We start from the raw sequence: 13,530 nt of genomic DNA on the forward strand, positions 1-13,530 counted from the left end.
GCACCTAGTTGGAAAGGTATTTTAATCCTCTATTCAGCAATATAAAGTTTTTTTAAATTTAGTGCAAGCAATTTTTAATCGAGTGAGGCATTTTAGAATTCTCGTACAACATTTTGTACAACCTCAGGGGTTATTTATCCTAACTTTTAAATCAGCAATATCGTCTGATCTATTGAAATATACTTTCGATTTTAAATAACCTCATAAGAAGTAATCGAGAAGAGTCAAATCGGGGGATCTAACCGGCCATTCAACGGTTCCACGTCTTCCAATCCACCTATTGGGAAAAACCTCGTTCATATAATTTCTAACTGTACGTGCAAAATGCGGTGAAGCTCCGTCTTGTCGGTAGTAAATAGATCGATCTATCTCATTTGAATGATTAACATCAGGAAAAAGTATTTGTAATGTAGACACTAAGAAGTTAACAAAAAATCTAAGATAAGATCTAAATATAAGATCCAATAATTTTATTGTTACTGATACCAGCCCAAACGTTCACTTTTTTAGGATATTGAGTGTTAGCCTCACAGACCCAATGAGGATTTTCTCTGCTCCAATATCTACAGTTCTGTTTGTTAACGTTCCGTTTAAATGAAACGTCGCTTCATCAGAAAAAACTATTTTGCTTATGAACTTCAAATCTGTGTTCATTGAATGTACTTTACAATTAAATTAAATGTTCAAAATGGCCACCATTCACTGTTTGATAATAACCGAGGGAGGCGATTTTGGAATTCACGTACAACATATTGTATCAGGCAGTGGTGGATTTACCAGAAGACAGATTTCAAGGGGCGGCAAGTTTTATTCAGCAATTTTTCAATTCCATTCACAAAATTTTAAAAAATATATTATTCACATCAAGAAGATGAGTTTTAATGAAAGAGCTTCAAGTTTTTCGAAGAAATGGCGATGGAATAAAGCGTATAGAAAGTATATACTAGAGAAATGAAAAAAAAAATTAATAAACCACCTGATGAAGACATTGGAATGTCTATGAGTGACTACTTTAGAGTTAACACGTTTCTAGTTGTCTCATATCCGCGGATTTTTATTGACGGAATACTGATTCAACAGACCAATTTGCAAATATTTCAATACGATGATGCACTGCTTATTCTACACAAAGGATTACTGATTTGCTGGAAAATTCGTTTGGTGGAACATTGTTTGGGATAATCAGCGTAGCATGTTGGCCCAGACCATATCATGGGGAAAGGTGGAACGAATAGTTTATTGAGAATACATTTCGAATGGTACTGAAATATTGGAAAATAGAATAACTTACGCAGTTCGGCAACTTAATAGAGAAAAAGTGCAAGCAGCTTTTTATCAAGTCCGAAAAAAAGGAGGGAATTTAGTGGAATCTGACATATAATATGAGAGTATATAAAAATGGCTTTTTTGGAAAATTATTTCTGATTTCTCAAAACTTAAATTATGTTGTGTTTTTCTACCTCTTACGAGTCATTTTGCTCATCAGAGGACACATCGTATAAATTTTTATTAAAAAGAGAATGAGATTTTTACTTTTCAAAAAAAACGAAGACAGAAAATGTTGATTATCTCTGTTTTCTACAACCAATTTTCCTGATGCAAATACGTGCATAAGTAATAGAGCTATTAACTGCTTCTGGTCATTTAACGGCTCTAGTTTACAACGTTGAATAGATTAAACGATACTTAAAAAAAATCGAAAATAAGAAGCGTAAAAAATTATGTGCCTTCCGGCCGTTTGGAATTAGCGCCCGTGGTCGCTGGTAGGCGTCAGCAGTATAATGCAACATTCGCGTTCAAAACATGAACGTCTCAAAGATTCAATAAAATTAAAAAATATTAATCATATTTTAGGACCTGACGGTGTAGTTTCTATCATTATTCAGCATAGTTAATGGGAAAGAAGAAGAGTTTTTGTTCGCAAGGTTAGCAATACTTTGATGTATTAGCCGGAAGCAAAGAAATAAGGAATGAACTTTTGGCTCATTGCAGATTCTGTTTGTTACGTATGCAAAAAAAATAAAAGTATAACATGCAACTCTTCAGTTGGATGGCATAAACAGCCTGTGACATTCAAAAAAACTGCACTGATTAGTGAATCGCAAACTTAACTCAACATTCGACATTAGAGGGGAATTGAGGCTCGTACAAACCATAGCGGAGGTAAATTTGACGGAATAGCAGGACGGGAGAATACCGCAAGAAAATCAGGTTACCAAATAATAAACATTCTTTCATTCAAGTTATTGAAAACTTATTTTATTTGACATAAATATCTCTTTTGAAATAAAAAAAAATGATAAAAAATGGTGTTAGAATGTGAAGGAATGAAGGATCGAACGAAAGATAGAAAAGCATCGGGGGAAAGTATATTCCGAATTAAAGATCTGCGAAAACCAGCATCGCAGTGGTCGACTAAATGAGGTGAAAACTCCAGAAATGTTAAAGAGAATCAACAAAGCGGCACTTGATGATCATCGACTGAAAGTGCGCGAGTTAGTAGACATAGTAGGCATTTCAAAAAGTGCGGTACATCGCATATTAACTGAAAAGCTGGGAGGGGAAAGTTTTGTGTCGTGAAGATGTTTCCATCGAGTGTTTGGCAATGTTTTACAGAAATAAAGAATTTTTGCGCTGTTTCATCACTATGAATGAAACATGGGTCTATTACCTCTTACCCAAAAGAAAAGATAAATCAAAACAATAGACTGAAAAGGGAGAGCCGGGCTCCAAAGAAGGCAAAGACCGTTCCATCTGCAGGCAAGGTTATGGCGTTGGTTTTTTGAGATGCGCGTGGGACAATTTTTATTGATTATCTTGAAAAAGAAAAAGTTATCAACGGCGAGTATTAGGCAACGTTTGAGCGAAGAAATCAAGCAAAAACAGCCGCATTGGCTAAGAAGAAAGTGTTGTTTCATGCACCCTATTCGCCAGATTTAGCTTTTCTGTTCCCAGACAGACAAAAATGGCTCGTTGGTCAAAGATTTTCCAACAATAAAGAGGTGATGTCGACAGTAAATGGCTAGTTTGAGGAGCTTGACGATTCTTATTATAAAAGCTAAAAGGCGATTACGTTGAAAAATGAATATATTTTTTTCCAAATTTTTTGTGTTTTCTTTGTTGGTCCAGTTACTTCTGTAACTATCCTCGTAAGTCGATTTTATTGCAAGCAAATTTAGTTTTGACGCGCGAACAACGGACAGATTTATTTCTTTTTCTTTATACAAGACCTAAAAGGAGTGTATCAATTCTTAATAATGCCTTAAGTAAGGACTTATGTTATCTACATAATTTTCTGACCGTTGTATAACTGGAATCTCTTATTTTGTTTGCGTGTTTAATTTGATATTTTTCAATGTAGCCCCATAAAAAATATTGGTACGTCTTTGATATCCCAAAAATTACACGGCGCAGATTGCATGGCAAATGCAATGGGAGCAGATGTACACCTGATGATGCATACGAAAAATTACCAGTCCACGGACTATCCTACGAATCATCTCGTCCATCTCTCAACATACACCTTGCAGATTTTGACTCGTGCCGCATAAATTTTCTGCTTTTATATTTTTAAGTATCGATTTTTTTATTCGGCCGCTTCTGTAGTAGGTATTCTTTAATATGATTCGTATTCATTAAATTTCGTTTTGCATGATAATTCGCTAAAAGAAAATTGTAACTGGTATCGCGTGAATATTACGAATGAACAGCTGGAAGATACAACAACGAAATGACAAAGATACGATTAAAAAAAAGTTATAAAAAAAGTGATACTGAAGATTTATGGATGATGGAAATTGGATAAATTGTTTCTTCCTCTTCATGTGAAAAATACGAACGAAAATAGGAAAATATCCAGCCAATTTCTCCACAAAAGAGAAATCTTATTCAAAATATACAATAATGCGAAGGTGGTTTGCCGAAAGTTTGAGTTTTCAGGGACTCAGTTATATTGTTATGAATAAATTTCATTATTCAAAATAATCTGTATTCACCTCTCTACACACTTAGTTCGGAGAGTTTCTCGCTTTTCCCGACATCAAAACGTGTTAACAAATACATTTTTTAAATAATTTTCTAAATAATCAGATAGTAAACCTTCTGAATCTCAAAATATCTTATTGTGGCATATAATGCTACAAGTTTCGACTATAATAACATATCAACGGGAAAATTCACTGGTGCACAGATTTCATTTACTAACCATATTCGAAAGCTCGGAAATATATTAGAGTTTGTACACTTTGGTGTTTAATTTTGCCATAATTCCACTACGAAAACTTTCTTTTATATCATTTAAATTATAATCGAAAAAATCGGCTCATCAATGATATATTGCGTATTATAATTTCCTCAAATAGTGTAAAATCAAAAACGTCGAATGAAACTTTTCAGTGAACCGTCATATTGACATATATAGAAATAAAAAACTCGTTACCTTTGTGAACTAATTGTGATAAATTTAATTGTTAATGTATGCAAATATTACAAGATAGTGGCATAAAAGCAACCACAAACCCTCACGATTGAACAAATTCAAATGTTCAAATGTTTTAATGACGACAAGGAAACGAATGAGGATGTTTAGGCCCTAGAAAAGCAACACCAGGTACTAGTACGGCACGAGATGGCAAAAGATCGAGAAATATATTCAACTAATCGTCCACGCAGAGTGAAACCGGAAATTTCATAATCATGTATAATCGGAATCCATATCAAGTTAAACCGTGAACGCCGCATTCCTCGAGGAAGTTTGGAAACGGTATTTACGACACGTTAGATCACAGTTGATCAGGAAGGGACAGCAGGTCCTGCTACTCGATAACGTGACAGCTTTTTTGCAATCAATAGGAGTCAATTTTTGACTCCCAGTCATCCACCGTACTCTCCTGGCTTGACGCCTGAGAATTCTATATTTCCCGCATGATGGAGGTTCTAAAAGGGATACGTTTTGCGGATGTGTCAGCCATCCAAGTACGTGAGGCATTTCCTGACAGTTTTCCGAAATTTTACAAAAAAATTGTATTGTACATAATGGCAATTAGTTTTAAGGCTAGTATTAGTATCTTCTGTTTTTATTCTTTTCTTTTTAGAGTACTTTCATTGTGTAGTGTAGGAGGGAGTACTTTTTTCGTACTCCTTTGATAGGTGGGCTACTAGCAACGGCCTGCCAAGAACTCACAGAAAATTTCCTAGCCTTCTTCGATAAAGTTCCTATTGCCATTAGGTGAATGCAATTCCTAAACCCCACCAGCCACTCGTCGGTGTTATAAGTTTTCTTCGGAATCCCTATAACCTGGCGAATTTCAGACAAAAGGGACGACGATAGGGAATAATACAGTACCCTTCCTTAGGCACACCTCCTTGTTAAATAGACCCCAAAAGTTCTTCGGATCGTCGAGCTTTTGTATATTAACTTCATTACAAATTCCCAATTTAATTCTGAGCAAGCGCCATACGAAAAGAAACCATCCCAACAATGGAGACTTGAAAACTGAGAAAGGTATAAAGGAACTCAATAGTTTCTTGAAAGACAAAAGTTACATAAGTGAATACCAATCGAGTCAAGCTGATCTTGATACGTTCAGTCAAGTTTCAAAGGCTCCTAGAGACAATTTACCACATGCATTAAGGTGGTACAATCATGTTAAATATTATTCAGCCTAAGATTTCAAATCTCTTGAAATTATCGGTGCTAGTCCCTCAAAATCAGCTCCAACTACTACAACGATGATGATGATGATATAGATTTATTCGCTTCTGGTGAAGATGCGGAAGCAGCAAAAATTCAGGAAGAAGAAATCTAAAAAACCAGAACTAATTGCAAAATCCAGTATAGTACTGGATGTAAAACTTTGGGATGATGAGACTAATATGAAAGAACTGGAAAAAATGACAAAATCTAATGAAATGGATGGGTTGGTATCAAAATTAATTGGCTATGATATCATTAAATTTCAGATTATGTATGTTGTCGAAGATGCCAAGGTATCTGTCGATGTGTTAATAGAAGAGATTGAGAAGATTTTGTTCAATCTGTGGTATTGCAGACTTCAACAAAATTTAAAACAATATAATTTTGTACAGCTTTATGAACAAAAGAATATTTCTAACAAAAAATCACCCCAACCACAATCCCGCGGACGAAAAATTTTTCCTACAGGGTCGTTCTTAAACCAGTTTCCCTATTTATTCGTAAAAACAAGCACTACAATCCTCTCTCATTGATAAGGGGGGATACTACAAGTTTAATACATTTTCGTTTGTTCAAACCCAAGACAGATAAGTTTACAATAATCTGGAACACAAAACAAACAAAACTAATTTCATTTCAAACTCTATATCTCTGCTCTATCTCAAAAAAGACAAATATTGTCTCAGGAATTTTTGCATAAAACATGTATCATCCTGTTTATTATTGATTACTTACACCTACAGATGTCTTATTATTTAAAAAAAATTATATTTTCAAGAATTTGCTGCTTGTATTTAATTTACATACTAATACACCGATTAAATTACATAAACTCATAGTCAAGTTTCCAAAATGTTCAAATATAATTTGTATAATTTCCTAAACCTTTCGGTATATTTCGATAAAGTGTCATTAACTCTGGAGTACCAGACCGGCGTAATATTTATGAACGCGCGTACCCGGTAACTTGTTTATCGCAGCATAGCCTGCTGCTATGGTTAAATTGTTTCTTGAGTTCCATAATTTAGGGTTATAATAATTTTATTTTCCAAATGAGATGCAAAAAATGACATTCAAATCAAAATATAGAGATAATCGACCTCTTACTAATGCAGAAATTGCGGCAGAAGTCGAAAAAAATATGAATGGTGAGGATGATGATGATAATGATTCAATAAATGATTCTAAGGATAGTGATAATTTATAAGACAATATTCTCGGACCAAATCTTATGGACGTCGATGAGTTTATTCAAGATGTAGATGAAATGATTGATTCAAATAATGAAATTGTAGAGTTTAACGGATATGAAGAAGATAATATTCCACCGTCTCTGCTTGTCAAGTAATCTACGATAATTAAACCTGGCAAAACACAATTAAAGGGTGAAAATAAGCATATATGGTCAACAATACCCCCGTCACAATAAAAAAGGGTATCTAAACGGTGCAGCTAAGAATCTCCTGCATCTTAAAGAAGTATTTTTACATTTTATAAATAAAAAAATTTCGCGTAAAGCAGCCATATAAAAAACAAAAGATTCATCGACTTCAGAAACATCTAAAGAAGGAATTCCGACTCTTTTGCAGTTATTTTTTTACAATAAATATATCAATTCAACATCTGTACGTGTAAGCTGATAAAACTCAATAACTTAAACTCATTAAACTATTTGAAACCGAAGAAATTGTTTCAATATTAGTTATCGCTACATTTACGACGATCTGGTAATCACAACCTCACGCAGAGAGGTCAGGTACTCTAGGGTTAAAAAATACATCAAATGCTTGTCGTTAATAATAGTGATCGATTCTGCTCTCTATGAAATTAAATCAAAATTGACAAAAACCACCATTAAAACTGAAGCACTTTATGGAACGCAAACTGTAATTATGTCGTTAATAGTAACTCAACTATTTACTTACTTTTTCTTGCCGGAAGCTACCGAAGGTTCAACCACCAACGCTACACCATTAAAGGTAAAACCTGTAATAAATACAATAATAGTTTTATTAAAAGGGTCTAAAAATAAGGAAAAAACTATGAGAATCATAACACTATACATGGTATCAAGGAACTTGAGCAAAAATTTCGAACTGAAGACGTCGAAATAAATTTTTGATATACCATTTTTCTTTCTACAACTGAGAGAACCAGTGGAAGGAGTATATTTATGTTTGAAACGTGGAATTTGGCCTAAATTAGTTCATTTATACTTGAAAGAGAAGAATATTTACAAAATAGCAAGACATGCCGAGAATTAAACAGAAATATAGTGTATTCGGACGAAGCCTGGTTCAATACACACGGATAATTATGGGTGGGTGGATGATTATAAATATTGTGTATTAAATACTTCTTCTTCTGTCTCTTTTTTTGAGACTTAATCTTGATTCTTCTACTATTCATCCTCTTGTGTCCAGCTTTCGTGCCATCTCGTGAGTGGTCGACCGGGAGGTGGTTTTTCATCCTTTGTCTATTCAGCCCATAGATCTTCCATCGACGTGGTCTCTCCAAAATCGTCGTCTAGATCTCGTGAATAGTAGTATATCCAGAATTTTTAGATCTTCCCTTATAGCATTGCTTCTAATCCTTAGGCTGACTCCTCTAATAGTTCTCAATGTTTTCATCTCTACTGCTCTCATTATTTTCTTCGTTTTTGTTGTATCCGCTCGAGTTTCGTCTTCATATGTAAGTATAGGTCTTGTTTTGTATATTAAGACAATCGGTTGATATATGGTTGTTTTTCCATACAAGGTTCCGCAGATAGCCAGAGATCCTTTAGGTCTTATTTACTTGGGTTCAAACTTCTTGCTGTAAGTTTTTGAAGCTTGTAATCTCGACTCCTAAGTATGTAAATTGCATACTGTCGAATGAGTTGTTTCAAATAATCTGTACTAAACTATTAATTATTCTTCATGCTGGCAGCAAAGGTAGTTTGTATCAAATGCATTGCTTTTATTCGCTTCCAATTCGTGCCCTGACTACCACAAAGATATGACCGCTTAGCTTCTATTCAAGCAGCAACTGGTCCTAGTATCACTAAAGACGAAGTAATAAACTGAGCAAAAAACGGAAAAGCCGTAGGAGTAGATTAAGTGCATTCAGAAACTTATTTAATATGTATAAAACAGCCTTTTTACCACCAGATTGGTTGAAATCGACTCTTTTGGGTATTCCTAAAAAGCATAAAGCAGAAAAATGCTTTACTTTAGAAATTTGAGCCACGTGTTAAAAACATTTTGGTTTCCTTAATGCGTTGTGTATACGTGAAACATTTTTTACAACTAAAAGGCTGGTTTAAATATATTAGGATAAAAATCTTGAAGTTTATATATGTGCCATTGATTTTGACAATTATTCAATAGAATAAGTCATGATAAAATGCTAGAAATTACAAAAAAGTTACCTATAGATGATAAAGGTAGACATATGATTGCTAATCTCTACTGGCATCAAACCACTAGCGTTCGCGTAGACAACCAAACTTCCCCTGAGGTTGAAATAAGAAAATGTGTAAGAGAAGGGTGCATGCTATCTCCATTCTTCCTTGATTTGTATTAAGAAAAAATATTTAATGAAGTTTTAGAGAGCGCTGATAGAGGTTTTTATCGTTATATAAAGGAAAAATTGTCAATATACGCTTCTTTGAGGTTACTCTTTAAGAGGATGGTTTAAGTTTGGATATGAAGATAGAAATTTAAACAAATAGAGCAAGTGCTTGCTGTTTGGATTGAAGATATGAATAAAAAAGATGCTCCAATGAATCAAGATTCCTTCACATGGCAACCTTAAACACCATGAAGGTGAAAGCTCTTCTGCTCCATCTTTAGTTTCCAGCAATGGATGGTTTGAAAAATTAAGGAAACAATTGAATTTGCATAACATTCGTATAACCGGCGAAGCACAAATACAACAGCTACGAGAATTTTCTACCCATATATACTGCGAGAGAAAATTCCAGCTTCCCTTGCCTTCAATGTAGATGAAACGGATCTTTATTGGAAAAAGATACCATCCCGAACTTCTATTTCCAAAGAAGAAATGCAGGCAAGTGGTTTTAAAGCACCCAAAGATCGATTGACTCTTTTTTTGGTCACATCGCGCTATGCGCGGCATTGACAAAGATAGCTTACTAGTAGTTTAGCGATTCAATCGAAAAGCAGAGGCTTTTTCCGACTTATATACAAACAGCTTTTATCCAGATGTCAAAGCGTATTGCAATCGTAATGGACTGCATCTAAAAGTTAATTTTTGGACAATGCACCTGGTTATCCACTAATATTGGGGTCACCCGCGGGGTTTGAAGGTCGAGGTGATGTTTTTGCCACCAAATAAAACATCAAGTTTACAGCCTGTTTACCAGGGGGTATAGCAAACTTCAAGCCTTACTATCACCGCCACAAATTTGGTCAGCTGATTCGAGAAACATATGGAAAAGGACAATATTTATGCGTGATTGGTGGAAGTCCTAATACATGAACGTGGAAACCTTTGGCCTGATTTAGAAGAGGCGCCAAGAAGGGGTTTGCGAGTTTAAGATACCACAAGGCATGTGGTTAAGATATCGCCGTTATGATGGAGGGATCTGCACTTGGAAGTACTGCAGTCGAGGACATTGAAAAATTCATAGTAACTGATAGCGCGTTTGAACGATGAAGAATTAATGGCAATGCAAAATACTTCGCAAATAAACAAAGAACCGCCAGAAGAAAGTTAATTATTATTAAATGTAACGCAAGAGGCACAGATATTCTGGTCTAAAGATGTTGGAAAGTTAGGTTAGGTTAGGTTAGGAATTCTTTTTCCATCCTCTTTCCTTGCAAGACGCCAAAAATCCTTTTAGGTACAATCATCTAGTGTATCTGGTTGAAATTTTAAGCCAATCGGTTTTCGGAGCACCGGCCAAAAACCATAGTTTTCAAAATAATTTTTGAAAAAATTCCATTAGAACTTTATTGTCTGTATTATTTTAACAATGGGACATTGACGCATCTGAAGTCGGAGTAAATATAGTTTGTTATTTTTTACTTTTCCCGTATTTATTGCATCAAATAAGACAGAACAAACTTTTGTACTATTATCAAATTGAAACTTTTGTGATATTATTTAGTCGAGTTAGTCCAATAAAATCAGGACTCAAATTACCATCTAAATGGCAAAACGGCATTGTTCATTAAATTTTATTTGAGAGGTAGAAAATAATGTGAGAAATCAGTCAAATAAAATATGTAAAAAATACCACAAGGCTGAAATTTAAATTTCATTCATTCATTGCTAAAGTAAACCAAGAAAAAAACTTAAATCCTCATGCGTCTTTATGTTTCTAATACTTTTTTATGAATTTATTTTTCTTTCATATCACGATTATTTCACTAAAGACGAAGTAATAAACTGAGCAAAAAACGGAAAAGCCGTAGGAGTAGATTAAGTGCATTCAGAAACTTATTTAATATGTATAAAACAGCCTTTTTACCACCAGATTGGTTGAAATCGACTCTTGGGTATTCCTAAAAAGCATAAGGCAGAAATATGCGTTACTTTAGAAACCACTAGCGTTCGCGTAGACAACCAAACGTCCCCTGAGGTTGAAATAAGAAAATGTGTAAGACAAGGGTCATTGCTATCTCCATTCCTCTTTGATTTGTACTATGAAAAAATATTTAATGAAGTTTTAGAGAGGTTTTTATCGTTATATAATGGAAAAATTGTCAATATACGCTTCGTTGAGGTTACTCTTTACGAGGATGGTTTAAGTTTGGATATGAAGATAGAAATTTAAACAAATATGAAGAACAGAGGCAAGGTAGGACGAGAGTTTGACCTCTTAGAGTCTACTATACGTACGATTGTGAAAAATCGTGATAAATAATGCGTTCTAATGAATATTAGATACCTAATAGAGCAAGTGCTTGCTGTTTGGATTTAAAATAGTTAGTCCAATAAAATCAGGACTCAAATTACCATCTAAATGGCAAACCGGCATTGTTCATTAAATTTTATTTGAGAGGTAGAAAATAATGTGAGAAATCAGTCAAATAAAATATGTAAAAAATACCACAAGGCTGAAATTTAAATTTCATTCATTCATTGTATTTCTTATTGCTAAAGTAAACCAAGAAAAAAACTTAAATCCTCATGCGTCTTTATGTTTCTAATACTTTTTTATGAATTTATTTTTCTTTCATATCACGATTATTTTATTGGTTTACCATTTTATTTCTGACACAACAAATCAGGCAAACATAAATTTCACATAAAAGCGCAGTTTCTTGTACCTCAAAATACCTCGGTGACTACAAAAAATTCCATAAAGGTAGATATTTCTTGGAAACAACGAAAAAGTACCGGATTTGGATATCAACACCGCCATCTCTAAGACTCAGACACGCGGCGTAAAAAATAACAATTTATGAGGTTCCCTTTAAACATCGAACTTTAACATTTATAATTAACTATGAAAATAACTCAAACAGATATTTGATTCAAGACAAATGTATTCAAATATTGTTGTAACATGCTTTTTATTAATAAAACTATTCAAGAAATCAAAATCCTGATTACAGCTCTGTATTCTATATTCTACCTAAAAACCAGTTTTAAGCCGGCTAACAAAGAATTTGACAAGAAGGTTCTAACCTAACATTTTTAAAACAAATTTAATACAAAAGTATACATAAACTAACAAATGTTATTGGAATTTGTTATAAAACTTAAAAAAAGATATATCCTCAATACTTAAAACGAGTTTATTATCAGAAATATTTGTTTTAGGTGTAAACATAAAGACATATTTCAAAACAAAATCTTGACATTGAAACTTGATTATAAGTGAAAGTACTTGTATAGAAAAAAATATGACTTACCATTCAGTTTGTCGATAGCTCTATCTGCAGATGATTGATCAGGGCAGTCAACAAATGCATATCCTCCACGTTTTATCAAAATTGTTGTACAAGACAAATTCTGTTCGGTAAAGAGTAGCCGAAGTGAATTTTCATTGGTATCGTTTGGTAAATTACCAACGTACAGTTTACTCATAGTTATCGGAGGAATTTTACCCGTCGTCGACATTTCAGTTACTTAAATATGTAAATTATCGTACTTAAAATTACGAAAAATAACTAAACTTCACGAAAACTCAAACACCACGTCCGCAACGCTTACAAAGTTTTATGACATGCGCACACTTTTCGTTATGCTTGGAATGCATGCACCCGCATAGGGAAGACAGCATTCCAAATTTCTCATCATTGGGTAAAAATTTGACATTTTATACAGCTCCAGACATGCGATATGTTAAATTACAATTTCCTCTATTTCAATAATTACGTTTAATTCTTGTTAAACAGGCCATTATTAACAAATCAGACTGAAATTAGTGTTTTGTTTATAAACATAAATATCTTTTTGATTATCCATACCATGTTATAAATTGTTATTTACAACGGCGCCGTGGCTTAGTTGGTTAAAGCGCCTGTCTAGTAAACAGGAGATCGCGAGTTCGAATCTCGCCGGGGCCTTTCAGAAAATGATTTTTTTGTCGATTATTTTGTCTCCTTATGTACAATTTAATGAAAAATAACATGTCTATACAATTAAAAACGTTGAAAGAACAAATTATATTAAAAATTGTTAGATAGATGTGACTGATCATAATTTATATTTTATTAAAAATAGGATAACAAACAATCTCAATACTAAAACAAACACGCTTAGATAAAATGCTACTAGTTTCCTAACTACAGGATGTTGAAAACATAAAAATATTATATATTAGGTGATATAATTCTACTAAATTCGGTAAAGGTTTTTACATTATGAAATTCACCCGT

General features: G+C 33.7%; 1 protein-coding gene and 1 non-coding gene across 3 annotated transcripts in view; one reads left to right on the forward strand and one right to left on the reverse strand.

Moving 5' to 3' along the window:
• The window catches only part of LOC130442465 (insulin-like growth factor 2 mRNA-binding protein 1), a 139,989-nt gene extending 127,110 nt beyond the window's left edge, over nt 1-12,879 (reverse strand). For both annotated transcript variants that reach the window (XM_056776594.1, XM_056776593.1), the window contains exons 1-2: nt 12,562-12,879; nt 7,621-7,681 (exon numbers count right to left, since the gene is read on the reverse strand). In XM_056776594.1, the coding sequence (XP_056632572.1) occupies nt 7,621-7,681; nt 12,562-12,769 (269 nt within the window). In that variant the 5' untranslated portion in view covers nt 12,770-12,879. The remainder of the gene's footprint in view (nt 1-7,620; nt 7,682-12,561) is intronic.
• Nucleotides 12,880-13,144: 265 nt separating this feature from the next.
• Nucleotides 13,145-13,218, forward strand: Trnat-agu (transfer RNA threonine (anticodon AGU)). Its single transcript has one exon. It is a non-coding gene; the product is annotated as a tRNA-Thr (tRNA).
• The last annotated feature ends 312 nt before the right edge of the window (nt 13,219-13,530 follow it).

The sequence above is a fragment of the Diorhabda sublineata genome, chromosome 4, assembly GCF_026230105.1.
Source record: "Diorhabda sublineata isolate icDioSubl1.1 chromosome 4, icDioSubl1.1, whole genome shotgun sequence".
Classification (NCBI taxonomy): Eukaryota; Metazoa; Arthropoda; class Insecta; order Coleoptera; family Chrysomelidae; genus Diorhabda; species Diorhabda sublineata.